Consider the following 20,937-nt stretch of genomic DNA (forward strand, 5'->3'; position numbering starts at 1 on the left):
CTACTCATCTCAGTTAGTGGCAGTCTCCGGACCACAAAGACATTGTGACTGCTTGCTCCTTTCCTTTAACAGCTCATTTAATTTACGTTCGTGCTGTGTTCCATTCACCTCTAAAATGTCTCTGAAATCATGGGATTTGATGCTGTGTTTTAAAGCCAGTTGTTGAGTGCATTTCCTAATCTCTTTATAGCTCCAACATTATGGGAAAGCAGCTGAGAGCCCTCCTTTATTGTCAAATCGGCAAGAGGACTTAGGTTAAAAACTGAATAAAAATTTCAGGAGATTTCAGTGTTAGAGACATTTCTCTTCAGTATACTTGAGTAAGATTTATTTCATCATCTCTGGAAACACTTGCTTTTTCCAAAACTCTGTAACCAGGAGACAGAATAGACAGTGAGAATCATTCAGAGTATGTGGGACATTGAAGGTAATTGGTAAATGAGTGGATGGACAGATGAACAAAAACAGAATGGCAGTGGTGAATGGATCCTGAACTCTGCTTCTGTTTTCTGTGTTTGCTTAATAGGAGTATGTTTTTTGTTTTGTTTTGTTTTTCTAAGAGCAATATAAATGCCAATTGTCAGAAAGACAGACCCACTTTTTATATTAATCATTACTAGAGAAACGCTGTTAGTACCTCAGCCTGCTACCTAATATCATTTTAATCTCTAGGAAACCCAAGACAGTGCTTAGAAAGTGTCTATAATTGAAGATGCAGGGGTGTTGCTTATGTGTTTAAAAAGAAAGAAGTGGATGTCAGAGGCATTGGGATTTTAACCTGATATCTTTGTAATAATAGTAATGTGCTGGAATTTTGGAAAGGTTCTTAAAATTTTTCTTATCCGCTGAGTGTCTTATTGCTAATATATCATCAGCAAAATCATGTTAGCCACACTTAATAAAAGCGAAACCATAGTATTTATTCTAACCTTTATCCCTCAACCATAGAATAATAGAATAATGAAATATTATGTTGTAAACTTGAAATACTAAGCAATAAAGGTCAATGAGTTTTTCTTGTTAATTATTCCAGTGGCTTATTCTTACAAGTTAGTTTTGTTCTGCCACACACTGAAGAAATGAAAGATGTATAGCTACTTATTTTCTGTTTCTGCTTTGCAGGGGAAGATGGTGAAGGGAATGGGAGGTGCTATGGATTTAGTGTCCAGTGCCAAAACCAAAGTGGTGGTCACCATGGAGCATTCTGCAAAGGTAACATGTACTCTGCTCACCAAATACTGCTTTTGGAAACTCACAATACACTGAAACACAGTATACTATGGTTTTTATTGTTTTCTTTGGCTCATTCAAGTGTATAGCATTTATATTTTTGAGAGAAAGATGACAAATAAAGGCAATCATTTATTACTATTTGGCTAAATGATTGTTTCATTTTGAATGAAGCCAGAACATCAGGGTATTTTTGAGATATTTGCCTCACACATTAAAAGTAAAACCTCTAATGTCTCCAAAGGCAGTGGATGCTGGGGCAGGTATATTGATTCAGGTTTTAATATGGTTGTAGTGGTTGGTATCTGTGTGCAAAATGGAAAGCACAATCAAATAATGGGTTTTAACAGTGATTATTTTCAAAGAGACACTATGGCTTCTTACCAAGGCTGTGAGGTGTCATTTCCAGAAGGTTTTAGAAAATGGTGGACTTGGTGATAGCAAGTGTCCTTATTCTGAAAAATATTATTCTTTTGTTTTGGTATATCATCAAATATTTATTGAGTGCCTGTAATGTGCTAGGCACTGCTAGGATTTGGCAGCGATCAAAACTGGACAAAAATCACTGATCTCTTGGAGCTTGTGTTCATCTTCTTCCTCTTCCTTCGTCCTTCAGTAGCAGCAGCAGCTACCATTTATTGAGCTGTTACTGTGTGCCAACGGTAAACTGAGCACTCTGTGTGTGTTTTTGTGTATAAGGCCATGAGCTTGATACAATAATTTTCTATGGCCCCAGAAACAGAGTTTCAGAAAGGTTAAAACTAATAGAACTGAAGTTAGAGTGGTGTGTCTCTGACCCCAAGGCCCAGCCTTCTCACCACAGAACTATCCATATAACTTTCTTCCTTGTTTCTGATCTAGTGTCTTTGAACCAGCTGAGCTTAATCACTCTCCTGACCTGAATCCATTGGCTTCTGCTGATTTGAAACATTGATATTCGGTGGTACCTTTTTCATTTTCTATGTCCTTTGTTTATTCTCCTTTATTCTTTCTCATTCTTGGTTTTAAACCAAAAGGTCTACCCGTTCTCACTGTGAGACCTGTTGATCTGAGTGGAAGTGGTAGCTAGTTTGCCCTGTTTTTTTAGGGATGCAGCATTGTGTGAGAGCGTGGAGCTGGGAGATGTGCACCTCACTTGCCACCCCAGGTGGGTTCTGGTGCAGAGTGGTGTGTGCTACAGAATGGTTTTGTTGTGAAAACTGCAGTACATATGAATATTATAAATTAGTAAACAGTGGGAGGTGAGCAGTGGTGCCTAACTATGGAACAATGGAAATGGAACCAGCACAGGTGACTTCTGAGAGGTGCCTTGCGAAAGCATCCAAAATACTTTTATTTCACAGGCAAAAGAACGCCAAGCATGCAAATGAAATCCACATCTTTTCCAGAACATAATGTCTATTTGCAGAAAACTTTGACTTTCCTTTTGTTGTTACTTTAATGTTGATGCATAGGCACTGAGGTTCAACTCATTTTGGATTATTTTCATGCATTCGTTTTCAAAACATTAGGCCTGTATTTAGAAAATTCTCTCTCTCTCTCTCTCTTTTTTTTTTTTTCTTTAAGTCTTTTCTTTCTCCTCAGCTGGGATTTCTGATAGAGGAAAATAAATGGTACTTCCTCTGACTAGAAATCCCTTAATAAAGCTTTCCAAAGAAGCAAGATTATATATTTTTTTCTTCTGTTGACTTCTCTCAGTGGGGAAATTAGCACTGAGTTTTAGACAAGAATTGGAATTCAGTATGTTTTCCTACTTTCATTTGAACAAACCAACAAGAAATGTACTTGTGATTAAAATAATAATAAAGATTTGTTCACACTTAACAGAGATAACCCTGAAAACCAACCAATAGAGTTTCTCTTTTTCCACCTTCTCATTTTACCTGTGGTCCTGGAATGTGCGGTTGCTACTCTGTGCTGTTAACTTGGACTCACTGTCACTGGCCCCACTCAACGGAGCACAGGGTCCTTACTACCACTTTCCTGCAGCTTTTGCTCTGGCTAGAGGTTAATAGGGGCTGAAAAGGAGTTAGGAGAGGTTTTTTACTCCTGGTAACCTCTCCAGTTAATGATCTGTTCTTTCAGACATGCCAGGTAACTTCTGCTGCCTTATGATTAAGTGAACAGACTAGGGGACTAATCCCTAGAGTTTGATAAAACATGGGAGTGAAAAGTTTGTAATGAAGGATTAACACCTGAGAAAAGAAATATACTTTTGTATTATTGTGCTGCCAATTTTCTTTGGTAAGTGGGTGCAGCTGTCTGGTTTTTAGGTGTGTCTTTTTACCCCCTTTTCCTCATCTATAGGGTTGCAGATGCCAGTTGTTTGTGAATATAGCATTGTTTGACCTTAAAAACATACTTTTTTTGCTGTTGTTTTAATCAGACACAGGAAACTCTCTCCTTGTAAACCTTTGCAGTCAGCCATTTCCTTTAGTTCAGGGGCCAGAGGCTTCTGGAACCTGAGACCTGGCTGCCTGTGCTGCGCTAGAGAAGGACACAGGAAACTCTCTCCTTGTAAACCTTTGCAGTCAGCCATTTCCTTTAGTTCAGGGGCCTGAGGCTTCTGGAACCTGAGACCTGGCTGCCTGTGCTGCGCTAGAGAACCCCTGCTCTCAGATTACCTCCGGGACATGTGGCAGGCACAGGCATCACACTAGCACTGTAACATTTTCATTTAAGCTTAGACATAAGAGATTTAGACAAAACTGTGAAGTAGCAAAGTATTTTTAGTGTCCAGCAACCTTCCTTCAGCTTCTTTTTCATCTCTTGGCATGTCCTCTCTTCTGTCCTCTAAAAGTGGAAAGGAGAGGAAGAGTTAACAGTTTCAGTGCTTCCTTGGTTGAGGTGCTGAGCCTGATGTGGCACATACTTAACCTCAGCTTCTCAGTCACCCTCTGACGTAAGATTGAGACGTGGGCAGGAGGAAGCTTGTCCAGGGAAGTGGAAGAGCTGGGAGTTCTGTTTAGTCAGGTCCAGCCAGTGTTCATCACACAGCATCATGCCGATGCTCACAGCGCTGCCTCTGTCCCAGCATCCCACCCACATCTGCCCTTTTCAGAAAGCTTCAGGTTTAACAATTTTCCCATTCTATTTGTTTATTTTCCCTGGTCAGAGCTCTCCTTGCTTCGGTGAGACAGATATCAGCAAAGTGCTTCAGAAAATACAACCAGAGAAGCTAATTGTAGCTCCTAGTACCTGCCTTCTCCCCTCGCCTCCCCCACTTTTTTGTATTAGAGTCCTCCAGGATCTGTCTGGGCTCATGGTAGTGCAGTGACAGACTATATACTTCCTAGCTTCCCTTGCATGGAGATGCCACCAGATTTGGGTCAATGGGATTTGAGCATTTGCAATGTGTATAATTTCTGAGTTATGTTCTCAAAGATAAAGCTAATTACAGTGGGCTTTCTTTGTCCCCCTTCTGTCCATCTGATGAAGGCCTTAACTGTAGCAGCAGCCTTGGGCCCAAAGTTGTATACCCAATGCCGAAAGTTGCAGAGCTGCCCCACGAACTTGGATCCATAAATGTCACATCCCCTCCTTTATGGTGTCCTGTCAGCTGTTCTCATAACTCTGTCCTGGGCCCTCTGCTCTTCCTACCCTTTGTGCCCTTCTTGGGTGCCATCTAAATTTTTGGCACCAGCTATTAGTTTTCACTCAGTGGCTCCTTAATCCATTTTTTTCCACACTAGAATTCTCCAGTGAGCTCCAGAACTCCCTGGTAGGCAGCCCCATCTGGTTGTTCCACTGCCACCTCAGCTGCAAGACATTCACAAATTACATCCTCATCATTTTCACTAAATATGTTCTTCCTCTTTTTGGCCCAACTACAGAAGTGCTGATCTCCCAGCCCCCATCTGAAAAGACACCATGATGCCCCTACACCTGTCTGTGCTGAGCACTGTAACTGTTGCGTGCACAGTACTCTTGCTGTCTTCTCCCACCTTTTTATTTCTGTTCTGTCCCTCTTTAGACCCTTGTCACATCTGCATAGGTCACATCTGCATAGGTCACTGTTGCAGGGTTTCAGAAGTCCCTGACTGCTGTACTGACCCTCCTTCCTGGTAATCAAGCACAACACTGCCAGGGTGACCAGTTTAAAACTAAAGCTGGATGGAGTTGTTTTTATTTAAAATCCTTTAGTCCAGTCAACACTGCTTGGTTCACCTTAGCCCACCTGCCTTTTGTGATCAGTTCCCCAGCAGCAGCTCATCCTTGTTTCCAGGACTTCAGTTCTGCTAAGATCTCCACAGTGTGTCGTGTTTGTCCTGTTCTTAGGTGATTCCTTGTTCTGTTCCCTACCCTTTTTATCTGGCTCACTCCTACCTCTACGAAATCACAGGTACTTGAGCCAACATTTAATGAATTTGCTGATTTAATGCCTTCCATCCTCTAGATGTTATGAATGACCAGATGAATAGTCTTTGAAACTTTGTCTTGAAATTTGGTAGAATTACCTTATACGAGTATGAGTGTGTTAAGTTACTTGTTTATGCAGGCATCAAATATTTATTGAGGACCTGCTATGTGCCAGGTACTATGACAGAGTCTGAGGAAATAAGAAATGGAGAGAGGTAGTCCTTCCTTCAGGAAGCTCAGAGCCTCACAGGGACAGAGTCATAGGAGTCATTATTTAATACAGAAGGGTGTACAAAGCAAAGTGTGCAGATTTGAGTACCTGATTCATTTTGGTGGAGCTACAAAGAGGCTTCTCATGGATGTGTGGAGCATTTTCAGGGAGATCTGAAGTGGGGGCAGAGTTTGACAGAGAGTACAGTGTTGCAGGGAATGAGGGAATGGACACTGGGGTGGAGGACAGTGTGTTGAGGGGTTTACAGTTAAGCCCCTGTTGTCAGAGAGCAAAAGAAGACGACTTAGGTAGAAACACACACACATACACACATACACAGTCTGTTCTCCACACAGTGGCCGGAGTGATTTGTTTTTAAAGTATAAGTGGGATCATGTCACTTCTTCCTCAGCTCAGAAACCCTCAGTGACTTCCCGTCTCACTTAGTTTAAGATCTAAAGTTCTTACCATTGCCTCCAACACTTCTGTGGCTTGTCAACTCCACCCCCATTACCTCTCAGATTCCGTCTGTTACTCTTCTCTCTTTTGCTCACTTAGCTCCAGCCATACTCACCTCCTGTGAGTTTCTGGAACATTGCAAGCATCCTCCTGCCTCAGGGCCTTTGCACTGGTTATTCTCTATGCCTAGAATGCTTTCCCCAGATAACTGCATGGTTCACTCAGGCTCAAAATACCAGAGAATCTTTCTCTGGCCACCCTGTTATGTAAAACAGAAGTCTACTGATGATACATCATCTCCTTCTTCACTAGAATGTGAGCTCCATGAGGGGAGGGGCTTTGTCTGTTATAAGCACTGAGTACAATATGCCTGATGTACATTAGGGCTCAAGACATACTTGCTTAATTAATTCTTCAAATAATAATGATGCTTTGAACATATCTACATATTTTTAACCTTTTCTAATCTGTGACATGTTTACTGCCTTCATTTTATAAGTGTAATACTCTTGTGAGATAGTTCTTATTTCCCTTCCAAAGATGAAAAAAATGAATTCCACAGAGGTTAAGTATTCTGGTGAAAGTCAATTAGAAAACAAATAGTGAAACCCAACCCAGGGTCCGTGTATCCTACCTCTGGGCCTCCTTTTTCTTTTGCTAAACTTTTATGGCAAGTATTATCATCACTAACAGCATAAAGAAAATGTTTTCTTCTCAATATCGTGTACTGGAAATGTGTTCCTAAGAGTATAACTTTCAGAGCACAAAAGCAAAGAAATTTAGTCACAGAAGTCATTTACTGGAAACAAGAAAAGCTTGGGTACCTATTTTCGAGAACATAAATGAAAGCTCTATTTCTAAAACAAGTTTAGATTTTATTTTTACTGCAGTAGGCAGTCTGAATTCTAAAGGGATAAAAAGAATCACAATTATATTGTTATGAAGTTGAGAACAAATCTTCGTGAATAATTTTCTGTGATTTAGTCCAATTCGTGTCTAATAGCATGAGTCTCATATAGAAATCTTGAATGCTATTTAATCTTGTCTTTACTTTTTGTGGAACGGAATTATAAAAAGTAAATGAAGTTTATTAATCCTATTTATTTGAACCAAATGTGTTACTAAAAGCCAACAAATATGAAGGTTTTAAAAAAAGTCTTTCTTGGGAAACATTCTTGAGATAATATTCAGCAACATTGAAAAGTATCCTAAAGTAAATAAATATTCTTTTTTAGGATAATTCATAATTAATCTTAGTTTCAGCTGGTTTAATTTTTTTCCATTCATAAAAGCTTATCATTATTTTTAAAATGAGAAGGAAAACTAATGCTAAGAGAAGCATTCTGAGATATCACAATAATTCATGACTGGAAAAGAAAATAACTCCTGCTCATTCCTGAGCTCTGCTATCCAGAGATTAAATGACCATAGTATTCAGCCTTTGCAGAGAGAAATAAAAGTTAGGCTGTGATGATGATTTTTGTATTACATTGAAGGAAGAAGGGCCTTCTATTCTAAGACCTCAAAACCCTGAAGACGATTTTCAGGGAAATGGCTTGCCGTATCTTTGGTCTCATTTGGCTAGTCTTCCCCTTGAGAATGTCCCTGTAATCACAAACTGTTATTACATCCACATGTAAAAATCATTTGTAATAGCAAATGTTCTCTATTTCTGAGTTTGTGGAGTCTCTCCACTGAAGTCCTATGTGGATTGTTGGAATCCCTACTGAATAGGTGCTGCAAAAAGGACAAAAATATCCCATGAGGATAAACTTAATATGAGTAATCTCCTCCTGTTGTTTTATTCTGTGTACCTTGATTTTCTTTATTTAGCAAATGTCATTCTTCTTTTCTATGCACCCATCAATCATCATAGTGATGAGACCGTCATGTATTTTGTAATACAATGTTTTCCAGTATTTTATATCTGTGGTGTGTGTGTAGAAAATATTTCGTTTGATTTAAACACTGAAATAAGTGGGGGGGAGGGAGAGGCCAGGGGCAGTGACAGTCAAGCTCCTTCCATGGTATTTTGCAAGCCGTAAGAGAGACCTGCCATTGGTTTCCTTGTGCCAGCAGACAAAGTATTAAATATTCTCTTGCCACTTTCAGTCTTTGTAGCCTGTCTTTCCAGTAGATTATGGCAAGCCTTGAAGCTTTAGGAAGTAGCAGGTAGAAGAAGTAGAATAATAATTCACTCTGCTTCTCTCTTTACTTTTATTTTGTTTAGGGGGGACTGGCCAGTACAGGTATCCAAACCCTTGACCTTGGTGTTACAAGGCTGTGCTCCAACCAACTGAACTAACTGGCCAGCCTTCTCTCTTTACTTTTAAATGTGTACATTTCATACTGCAGTCCTGAGGTAGATGTCTTTGCTTCTCCCTTCCACCATGCCTTTATCTAGCTCCCCAAAGTCTTGTAAACCCCTTCTCATACTTCTGCTATCTATGCTTCTCCTAGGGAACTCAGAGATGCTGGGAATGTACAAGTGCATATCTTAGAATTAGAAAACAGTTTCTAGTGGTCCATAGACACTTAATCACATGGTATTTTATAGCTCCAACTGGGGGGAGTTCTTTGAATCAGAAGTACAATATTCAGACAGCATGTATTGATTACTGTGGTTTGCCTAATGCTCTACTCATTGCTGTCGATACAAAGATGAATGGTATCAGCATTCAGTGAGCTCAGGATCTAGTTGGGGTGGGGAGGATGGCAGGACGTCAACACTTACATTTGTGATGAGGGAAGGAAACACATGAGCACTCAAGAGGGCCACTAGACTAGGGATGCTTCTGGGACACTGGAGTGGGGGTGCCAGGTGGGGATGTTGGAGAAGGTTTCCCTGGAGAACATGACACCTGAGCCAAGGGCTGAAGAATAGGAAGGTGCTGCCATTTGAATGTGGGGTGATGGGGTATGTAGTGGAGTGTGTTCCAGGTAGCTGTTAGCATGAACAAAGGCTTAAAGGCTTGGTCCCTTTAAGAATAACCAACCCCTAGAATTTGTGCCTTCCCTATAGTTGATCATTAGGGCTTTCCCAAAGAAGGTGCCTGAAAGAAAATTATATATATTGCAGCCACATTTAAGAAGCACTTAGAAGAAATGAGCATGAAATGAAGTTTTATGTTAAGCATAATCTGAAACAAATGCTCACTTGCCTCAGGCAAATGAAATTTTGATATCATATGCAAAAATCATTCTGTCGTGAAAAAGAGAACTTGCTATTTGGGCTTAAGTTCATTGTGATAACATGACACTCATTGCTGTGACAGCAAGGGGATTTATTATAATTTATTCAAAGTTGTTCATTACTGCAGAATTTAGGCCCAGGATTTCATTCAGACATTTAAAGAATTAAAGAAAGATCACCATGAAACAAGTAATAAAAAGTACTAAGGCCCTAAGTCGTTTAAAAAGAAAATTATGAATTACCCAAAGTCTTGCATGAGGCCTGTAAGTGGTGAAGGGGAAAAGAGAGAAACTTAGGGAAGCAGGTGGAGGGATGGGATTTGGGCATTCGCCAGGGTTATGATGAAGTTAACACATAAGGGCGTATTGAAATCAGGAGCCTCAGGACTAATCACAGCATTTTCAATGACACACTTCTGATATCTCTTCATGGAGAAGGAAGAAAGAAGTAGAATGATAAGGGTGAACAAGACTCCAGTAACCCTAGATATTTGCACGTAGATTCAACCCCTCCTAGTTTATTGTACTTATGGAACATTTCATTTGATTCCTACAGTCATCAAATGAGGAGGACAAGGCAATTGAAGGGGAAAAGGCAGCACAAAATTTCAGGGACCAAATCACTATTAAATGGCTAAGACTGAAAACCTGTCTTTGGACTCCTGAGATAGTGTTCCTCGCTGCCACATTATATATGGCATCTCTTTATTAGGATTTATTTTTAAATGCTAAAAACTCAGCAATTGTTCCTCCTTTGTGAGTCACTAACATATGCATCTGCAATACCACACTGTAAGGCTCAGCCCAGCATGATTATAAGAGAGTGCTGAAGTGCGAGTTAGTCATATTTTGGCTTCATAGCTAACCTATTGTTGAATATTGAAATTGTGACATTCTTTAATCTTTCTGCATCTCATGTTCTCTTTTTCCTCGATCTGTGATATGTCTTGTAGATAAATATGAATGGAATCATCTAGCTACATTGTTTTAACAAGTATATATTTGGTTCCAGTATCCTAGGTGAACCATATAATTTGCCCCCAAATATGTGTCATATTTTCACTAGTTTTGTGGGTCTCAGGAATTGTGTTTTGGCCATTTTTCTGCATAATTCTATGTCAGACTTTACATAGGAATTTAAAAGCTTCTAAAGAATTCCCTGTAGATTATAGCAGTGTTAAGTAGAGGTTATATAAATAATATCAGCTCACATTTATTGAGCACTTGCATTTCATTTAAGCTTCACAGTAACTCTGTGAGGTAGGATGTTTGGGGAAGTGTAGGCACATGGCTCTTGCACAGCTAGTGTAGAGCAGGGCCAAGTTTTACACACACATTCTTTGGCTCCAGCCCACACTCTTAACCACTATGCCATACTGTCTATGCAGAAAATGGTCTATAAAAGGTCTCTATTGGTCGGGCACAGTTAAGTCTGTCAGTTGAAATTTATGATTCCTCCTAAAATGGAATTAGCTGTTCATTAAAATCCAAGTGGCTGCTTTCACACCAGATGTACATCTTGCTCAAATAATGAGAACAAAGTAAGAGCTCACTGCAGAAGATGTTCTTCAGAGGTCTACAAACTGTTCACTTTGTTTGAAGTCAGGCCAGAATTCTTTGTGACATGCCTTATTTCTGTTACATTGAATGTAAGCAGACCTGACAACTGTAGAAGCTCGAATATTCATCATTAATTTCTGCTGTTTAATTTAGCTTCTGTGTCATCTGCAAAATTTGAAATCTTAAAAGGAAAATATATTATTAGAAATGAAGGGAAAATAAGATTTTATTTCTACAGCTATAAATTTTCTTATATGGTAAGATCCAGAAACATGTAACTTGTTTTTAAAGGTGTAATGTCTATCTACTTGTACATATTTAACACTAGTTTTAACTGAATTAAGGTGATAGAAGTTGGTTTTTTTTTCAAATTCATCCAAGATTCCCCATAGACTTTTCTTTCTCTTCCCATTCATTCATTTGTGCTTGCATTTATTCGAAAACTATTGAATACCTTTTATGCCATGCACTGGCTTAACTACACTAAAACCTGTAATTACTGGTGTGTTGCTGAGCTGACAGATTATCACAAGGAGTAAAGTCTTCTTAATTAAACTTAGTTATCTGAAATTCATTGCCTCTGACCATATACTTGGTCTGACACTGGTATTGGGAGAGATATAAACTAGGTTGTAGGTGCATGTTTAAATAGGTAAAATACTGAGATGGCTAAAGGTGATGGTTGACATCATATGTTGTGCATTTAGATTTAAAAGGAATCAATAGAAGCCTTTTTCCATTTTTAAGAGATGTAGGATGTGCTAGGTTAGCCTTCAAACTCATGGGAAATATTAATTTAGGCTCCTGGTGTTTGATTTTTAAAGGAGCGTAATCATAATCAGAAGAAAATGATCTGAAGGTTAGATAATCAGAGCTAATGTTTCAACCCTGTTCCACCAACATGCCTCAGAGGCCACTACTATATTGGGGTCAGTGGGCAGGGCTGGAGGGAGAGAGTTAATGATAATCCTTCTTTTATCTTATAATTGAAGAAAGGGTACTGTGGCTAAAAGAAACTTCAAAAAAATGTGGATTTAGGCCAGCTCACACATTTTACTAATGAGCAAACTGAAGCTCAGGCAAACTCCAGGAAAAGCAAATAGCTGTGTAAGAAAGTGAATATAATCATGGTATAGTACACTACCTGGCTCAGCAGTGAAGTTTTACATGGTCATCAGGTCAGGATGATGTAAATTCTGACTACTGAGTTAACTACAAATTGTGACAGGCCTGTACTGGGAGAATTGAAGAACTGAAGATGAAGGGAGCTGTGGATGGGTGGGAGATTGTAAAAGAATTAAGTCTAAATCTGCCACAATAGGAAATCAGTAGATAATGTCTAAAATTGATCAATCAAGAAATAAATAACATGGTAAACATGATATTTAAAAATGTGGAGGTCCCGTGCTGGCCAGCCACCAAAAAATAAATAAATAAAAATGTGGAGGTAAGAAAATGTGCAGATGTATAGAAGAAAATGCTAAAAAAGTTGAAACAGATTCCTGTTGAGAGCAAGTCTAAGGCAGAGGAAGGGAGGCAGGGCACTGCTGTTTCCTGTGTATATATTACTTTTTTTTAACAAATAAAATCTTTAAAATATTTTTTAAAAGAGGACTTATGCATTTGTGTTCCATGTATTTTTCCTATCCTTGGCAAATAGCTGCTCATGTTTTTCAAGGAGACCATTCCCTAGAAAGGAAAAATAAGCAGGATATTAGAAGTGAAATTTCATTTCAAATGATGCAAGGGCTGAGGCTTGAGAGAAAGCCTTAAATTTGTGGCAGGGTGTTTCCCAACTAAATCATTTATGCCTTCAGCTATTCATTTGGCATTCTCCCTAAATTATTTCAGGGGCAGAAGCTGCCTCCAGAAAGAGAGTAAAAGCATGATTTGGCATGGATTTTGAAATAGCCTGCACTTAGGAAACAATTTCTCTGATAGTTCCTGTTTGCCCTATAGTTATACCAATTCTAGCTGAGAATCACTCTAACTACGTTTTTTGATGTTTCTTTAAAACAGGGAAATGCACATAAAATCATGGAGAAATGTACATTACCACTGACCGGAAAGCAATGTGTCAACCGCATTATTACTGAGAAGGTAAAATGACTTTTTCTTTTTATTTCCTCTAATATGTACCATGACCTTTTTTATTTATAAGAATTTTTGGAATTTTTTTGTTACCTTCTGAAAGTGCATTATGTCAGTAGTCGTAGGATTGATTTAGTCTGTGGGTAGAATGAATAGGAAATTTTATCAATTTAATGTTTCTAAATGTAGAATTCTTCACGTGCAACTCTCTGGCAATACACATGTACACACAGAATTGAACTACTGTCCTTGGTAACTTTGACAATGTGATATAATCAGAGAAAAGCTTTATTGATCCTTATGTTTTGACTATTAAGATGTCAAGCTGGATGATCTATACACACAGTTAAAAATATATTTACCACTCATACCTTTCTTCTTTGCTTTCTCAAATCACAAGTACAAATGGTTGGGTTTCATTTTAGGAAATTCAGTCAAAATTGGGTTTTTAATCATTTGCTGCAAATTGCAGTATAGGCTCCACAGTGAGTCAAGAAATGTATTCTGTTTCGTGCATGCTTTTTGCCCTCTTTTATAAAGTGGGACTTCAGAACACACCTGCCGTTTTAGTGCCTCTCTAGATGTTTCTTCTCAGATGAAATCTGTTGGCTAACGGTACTACAGCTGCAGGCTGCTCAAATCAGAGAGAAGCAGCGCTGGCAGTTGTCTGCAGTCACCTTTCTGATCCAGATTCGAACCTACGATGTCAGAATGACATAATTTCCATAAGTTAGCTAGGAAGGTGGTGTTTTCTTGATTCAGTTTCTTGAGGAAACCACAAATCAGAACTGTCTGTATCAGGGTGGTTTTTCTTCCCTCTTGATGCTGTTCCTTTTGCTGACAGCCATAACGTAGTGGCTGGGCATTGATCTGGCTCACTGACTGTCACTGAGTACTGGGAAGAAGCACGCTCAAGCAGGCCTTGGAAGTAGGTCAGGAGGTTTCCGATGCTTTTCCAGAAGCCGTGTTTGGAGGAGGGTTTTATCCCAGTGGTGCCTCCTCAGGACTGTTTATATGGAATTCCGTAAAGGTGACTTATAAAGAGCAAGTGGATGAAAAGGCGGAATATTTCATCTCACCTTTTATTCTCCATCTTTACCATTTCTCACATCTCTCCAAAACTATGGATGGAGCTTGTTGACAGGAATCCATTACTTTGAAAATAAAGACAAAACAGCCCTTAGTTCTATTTTCTTGAGTAAAGTGGTAGTTCTTCAAAGGATAATTCCCATAGCTTTCTTCTCTCAGTCTTCCCTTTCTTCCAAGTCCGCCCTGTCCCCCTTCTCTACTCCATGTGTGCCCTGCCCTTGTTCTTACCAGTTCAGTGTTTCCACCCTCAATATCTCTCACGTGACTCTCTGCCTCCTCAAACTCTAACCATCCTTTAAGCCTAACGCAGCTTCCATCCTCCTCATGAGGTTTCATGCCACTTTCTCACACAACGGGGTCATCCCCACCATTCATTTTGGCACTTACCGTTTCATACTTACATTTTCTTACGACGTATTGTTAGGTAAGTCTATGCCATTTTCAGAAATTTTTTTACCTTTCTGTCCATCCACACTGTTGTTTTATTCATTCATTCATTTAATATGCATTGTTTGAGTAGTGCTTGGAAGTCTGTTTTGTGAACCAGACTATTCCCAACGGAAAGGAGGAGAGCACAGTCTGTGTCCTAAAGGAGCACATTCAGGAGGGGTTAGACATCACACATCCAGGATTATCATCAGGCAGAGGAATAAACACGGTGAAGTCCATGAGAGTGATACATGCCAGTTGCTGTGTTAGGAGCATAGAGGAAAGCTACCTAATGGCCTGGGCAGGAAAGCTTCTAAGTGGTATCCAGTGCAAGCTTTTAATGGTATTTTGCAAGGAACTTCACAGTATGTACCTTTTCTCTTCCAGTCTCAGTTTCTTTCTTTCTGCCTTAAACATTCTCACCACATCAGCCAGACTAAAATGCTGTAAATTGTGTCGCATTCTCCCCTGGATAATGTTCTCCTGGGATTTTGCACATCCTGTATCTCTCCCTGGAATATTCTTCCCATCCCATCCATCTGGCTAATTCCTGTTCAACTTTTATGACTCAGCTATATATTTCTTTCTTTCTCTGGCAAGTCTTTCCTGTCCTTCCCCAAATCTTCTGGGTACTTCCTTGAATCCTTGTACTTACTCTAACCTGGTACTGACCACTGTGCTGAAATAATCTCTCAGTTCTGCCTGTCTCAACTCACAGCTATTTATCCAATACTTAGCATGGTGCCTGACCATACTCAGTAAATACCCATTAAATAAATGTGTTGTACTTTTCTTGCTAAGAAAACCAATAGATTGAATGGTGAGTCTTGAAAGATAAGCAGGAGTTTTATAAATTAGAAGAAAACCAAAGAGGACCTTCGAGGTGAAAGGCAGAGTCACAGAGGTGTCAAGAAAACACAGGCTGTTCAAGGACCTACAAATGTGACATTCTAGAGCGAGGGCATGGCCAGGTTCTGAAGGCTAAGGTAGAAAAGACAGTGAGGGGCCAGATCACAGGGGGATGTGGGTACCTTGCTAAGGAACATGGGTCTTATCAGGAAGGCAGTGGGGAACCCTTCAATGATTTTTAGTAGCTGGGGACACAATTGATTAGATATGCGTTAGAGAAAACACTGTAGCTTCTATGTAGAGTAGGAGAAGAGATGAATAGTCCAGTTAGAAGAATCTATCAGTGATCTAGGCAAGAAATGTCAAGATCCTAAACCATAGGGCAGAAAGAGAGATTTGAAAGAGATTTAGGAGATGGACACACCCTAATCTGATGATGAATGGGACAGGGTTGGTAAGACAGAGGTGATTCCTAAGTTTTCTGGCTAGAGAGGATGGCCAGCTGTCCTGTAGTATCCTTAATGAAGCCCAGGACTGTAGGAGGAGAAGGGGTAAGAGCATTGGGTTGCAGGAAAAGAATTGTTTAATTTGGACATTCTCAGTTTGATATTCCTGAGAATGATCCAGTCAGAGATTTCAATAGACAATTGGAGATTTGTACCCAGAGCTCACAAGAGAAGTCAGTTTTGGAATAAATCTGTGGGAGTCATTAGCATATGGGGTTAATTAGAGCCTTAACTATAGGTGACATTATATAACAAGAATGAATAAAGACAAGGGTTCAGTTCTCCTTTCTGGCCGGCTGCCAAAAAAATAGTGAATAAAGAGAAGGCAGTGAAGCCTGGAACCCTGGGTACCTCAAGGTAAGGAATGCTGCATGTTTACTCCTGTGCTCTACACACAGTAGGTGCTCAATAGTACTTGTTGAATGGGTGAGTGAGAGTGCAGTACCATTAAGGGCAGTGAATGTGTCCAGCCCTGCCACTAGCAGGTAAGGGACTAGAATTCCACTATCAGCTCCAAGGAAAATTCTGTCGGGTTGCCCTTTGAAAGAGACTTTGGAGAATGCTATGACCCAGATTTCCTAGTTTTGTGCTGCTGGAATGAGATTATGAAAGATGCCTTCTTCACCAGCACCTGGACTATGATTAACTGTTTTATCCATAATGTAACCTTTTATGGTGGTGATAATCAACTATTTATGTATAAGACAAAGTAGTTTCAATATTATTCTTGATAGTTGGACAATTTATTGTAGCTTTAAGGTTTTTTCTCTATCTTTATCAAGTTTTTGTTTTTACCATATATCACTAAATGAATTCTTCCTAAATATTTCAAAAGTAAGTTTTCCTCCTTTTTTAATAATAAATGCTTGGCTTTCCAATATATGCATTTGAGAGCTAATTAGGGTTTGATAAAGGTGTTAATAAACTTTTTTTTAAAAGCAATAAGTCAATTTGCCACAGATTTTATCTCCCTGATTACTGAAGCCTTACGTTCAAGATACCAGTTATCTTCTCCCTAATTCATTTCTGTGCCTATTCTTCATAGCATAATCCAGAGACTGTTTTTCTCTTGTTTGTTCAATTTTTATAAATTTATAGTTTTCATCATGCAGAGAAAAGTAAATCTGTATGAATAGTGCTCCAGACACATTTTCTGCAAAGGAAAACCGTCCATTTTTAAAAAAATTTTAATTGTTTTGGAATGAAGCAAGCTAGTGGAGTATACTGACATTTCTAAATTACCATTTTTTTTTCTTTTGGAACACATATTTCTGCTGGAAAAAAAGGTTTTTTTAGGACCACAAAAAATGTACAAACAAAAGGAAAGTTTGTTAAAATATTTCCTCTTAAATTTAAACCATCTTTTTCAGTAAAATCAACCAGGATTATTTGTAAATTCATCAAACAAACAATTCAAGTATCACTGGTCCCAGTGATGTTTTGTTCCTGGGGAAAAATATCAATCAGCTGGAGATAGTAATCATTTGGGGGCTTTGATTTGGATTCACACGCAAGTGACAAGTTAAGCTAACTAAGGAGTAAGAACATGCCTGTGTGGTGCCCCTGCTCTGTTCCAGGCATGGGGCTCAGTGGCATGGAGCTCAGTGTATGTTTTCTTATACTTGTCTCATGTCACAGTCTTGGGAAGTAGGTTTTTACAATATCCATATACAGGTGCAATGACAGGTTCACCAGAGGTTGCACAGCTGTTGTGCAGCAGAGCTGGATTCTCGTCCAGCTCCAAAGCCCAGGGTTCTTTCCTCTACTTGTCATTGTGTCTTGATATTAGCCTCCTAGGCAAAGGTGTGTTTCAAAATGACATTTCAGAGTTTGACTTCCTAGGTAGCTGAAAATAAAGATTCTAAGCTTGCAAATTATAGTTGTATGTAAGTTAAATCCAGAGGATAGGAAAGATCTGGGAAGCAGATCTTTACATCTGTGAAAGAGGAAAGTAACCATGAAGGCTGAAAGTGAGAACAGTGCCCCGTGTGCTGCAGGATAACTGTGGAACTAGGGAGTTCAGTTCACAGGGAAACAGTTTTGTTTCTTATGGTTAGAGCTTCCCATCAATAGACGATCTGCCTTGAGACAAGTGAGCCTTCTGCCACTGCAAGTGTCTAAGCAGAACCCCAGTGACCATCTGAGAAGAATGTTTTGAAGAATTCTTGGGTGGGAAATTGTATTAAATGACTTCGTAGGTCCCTTCCACTCGAGTTGTCATATTTCTAACTATGAAGGCATGAGTTTTAAATCAGATACGACAGGTCCAATCTACCTGCTGAGGCCAAGCTATACCAACTGGCACTACCGTCACCTGGCGTTATGGGCCAGAGTGTTATAATGGAATGCTTAAGGTCAGGTTGGCCTTCTCATGCTTGCCCTAAACATAAGCATCCTTGTTTGATTTGCACACCAGAGGGAGATTCTCATGTTCTCCTCTCAGGACCTGTATGTTTTCATGGGACTTAAAGGAAAAGTTTCATTAGTTACCTGGGGGTCCCTCAGAGCCAGGATAGCTATCCTTTTATAATTACTCTTAGGCAATTCAGAGTGCCTTCTTTTGAATCCTGTAACCCTATCTATACCCAGCAGCATTTATCAACTTTTTTCCACCATCCCTGTGCTTTCACCTTTTAAATATTCCCTTCCTCTCTCCCTCCCTTTCTTCATTCTTTTCTTTTTCTAAATCATTATTAATCACCTAATTGACATGTGACCCAAAGTGTTAGACTTAACACAGGGAAGGTAATTTTCAAAAACTGCTTACAGTAGTAACAAATGCCATCAGTTATCAGCACTCATTTATTTTCTGGCATCAACAGTACTCCATAGACTTAACACAGGGAAGGTAATTTTCAAAAACTGCTTACAGTAGTAACAAATGCCATCAGCTATCAGCACTCATTTATTTTCTGGCATCAACAGTACTCCGCAACTAATTGCTGATTAGGGAGTTGGCATTTATTCTCACCAAAATATAATAGTCACAAGCTGACATTTTTTCATTGCTGATTTTCAGAGTCTTTTGTCCTGGGTCTTGTTTCTCCTTTAAGAACTTGAGAGGTTATTTCTGCTTTGTGCTATGAAATAATTATTGTGATAGAAACTGTCATTTTCTTGATTCTGACAGGCTGTGTTTGACGTGGACAAGAAGAAAGGGCTGACTCTGATAGAGCTCTGGGAGGGCCTGACTGTGGATGACATACGAAAGAGCACTGGATGCGACTTTGCAGTAAGTGTTTCTCTGAACAAATCCAGCCACTTGTCCTGTGTCATGGGCTTGATTAATGGGTGTTTACAGGATGTGAACCATTAATTTGTGATCATTTTTGGAGTTGACCTTTGCAGTGAACAGGAGTGGAAGGAAGGGTGCCTCCAGATGAGAGCAGGTGGAAGCAGGAGCGGGCTCTGACTCACAGGCCAGGGTTTGGCTCAGGAGTCAGAAGCCGGAGAGGGAGGAACCCCCAGGAGCTGCTGGAAACAGAAGGTTGAGCTTGAGCTCTGAGCTACCTAATGTGAAGTCTCTTGCAATCCTGTTTGTGAACCATTAATTTGTGATCATTTTTGGAGTTGACCTTTGCAGTGAACAGGAGTGGAAGGAGGGTGCCTCCAGATGAGAGCAGGTGGAAGCAGGAGCGGGCTCTGACTCACAGGCCAGGGTTTGGCTCAGGAGTCAGACGCCGGAGAGGGAGGAACCCCCAGGAGCTGCTGGAAACAGAAGGTTGAGCTTGAGCTCTGAGCTACCTAATGTGAAGTCTCTTGCAATCCTGTTATTGGTTATATATCAGTTGTGGTTAAACTCAACTCAAACGTGTGAGCCACACATGAAGAAATGATACTTCCTTATCTTTCTTGTCTTTTGTGTGTGTGTGTGGCTGGCTAGTATGGGGAGCTGAACTCTTGACTGTGACCTTGGTGTTATGACACTGTTCTCTAACCAATTGAGCTAACTGGCCAGCCCTCGATACTTCCTTATTTTTAGGCCCATCTATGACTATGACTTTCTGTTTCTTAAATTAGTTAATTAATTTTTTTTGGCAGCTGGCTGGAACAGGGATCTGAACCCTTGACTTTGGTGTCTAACCACCTGAGCTAACCTGAGCTAACTGCCCAGTCCTTTTTTTTTTTTTTGCTGCTGGCCAGTATAGGGATCGAACCTCAGACTTTGGTGTTATTGGCCCCATGCTCTAACAAAATAAGCTAACCGGCCAGCCCATGACTTTCTTCTTGATTAACTTCTATGCCTCATTATTCCATCCACTGATGATATTAGAATGTTGGTCTTCTGACATCCCCAGATTTATAATCACAAAACAGGTATATACTGCATTTGAAGATAAACTTAGTGCACAGAACACTCAGACTTACAAAGCAGATAATTACAACAGGGAAACCCCCAAATCCCTTTCTAAAACTCAGTAATACTGAAATATAACTAATTGCCCTCTGTTATAAGTGCTTTTTCATAAATCACCAATCACCTACCTAATGAGGCTTGACAGGTTGGCTCAGTCCATTTAAAATTAATCAACAGTAAAGGTGAAATGTCTCTGAAAAAATGAAGGAAGGGGATTTGATTCTCAGATACCTTTTTAAGAACCAATCCACTAATTAAAAGGAAATATGCTTATAACAAAAAGAGAATATGTTAATGTTGCAGCTACCTATCTTGGAGAAACTAATTTAACAAAAGTTACTTGATAAATCATGCATGCATTTCATATATGTCTTGCTTATGTACTACGTTCTTGGCTTGTACCTGTCAGTGCATAACAAATTTCTTTAAAGATGGTTTTGTTTCATAATTTATTATCTACATAGTAACTGTTCCTGGTACTCTACCAAGGTCTTTGCCTATTAACTTTTTCTGTATTTCTCTTTGGAAAAAAGCAGACTCCCAGAAATACCTTGCATGAAAATCACATCTTTAATTAGTTTTTCAATAACCTCAGGGGGAAAAAG

General features: G+C 39.5%; 1 protein-coding gene across 1 annotated transcript in view; it reads left to right on the forward strand.

The window, feature by feature from the left end:
* Positions 1–1,122: 1,122 nt before the first annotated feature.
* LOC103606360 (succinyl-CoA:3-ketoacid coenzyme A transferase 1, mitochondrial-like) overlaps positions 1,123–20,937 on the forward strand; it is a gene marked incomplete at its 5' end in the record, with an annotated part of 26,509 nt that continues 6,694 nt past the window's right edge. Inside the window, 3 exons of the mRNA XM_008590971.1 lie at positions 1,123–1,212; positions 13,031–13,111; positions 19,106–19,207. Of these exons, the coding sequence (XP_008589193.1) occupies positions 1,123–1,212; positions 13,031–13,111; positions 19,106–19,207 (273 nt within the window). The remainder of the gene's footprint in view (positions 1,213–13,030; positions 13,112–19,105; positions 19,208–20,937) is intronic.

This window comes from Galeopterus variegatus, unplaced genomic scaffold, assembly GCF_000696425.1.
Source record: "Galeopterus variegatus unplaced genomic scaffold, G_variegatus-3.0.2 Scaffold6523, whole genome shotgun sequence".
Taxonomy (NCBI): domain Eukaryota; kingdom Metazoa; phylum Chordata; class Mammalia; order Dermoptera; family Cynocephalidae; genus Galeopterus; species Galeopterus variegatus.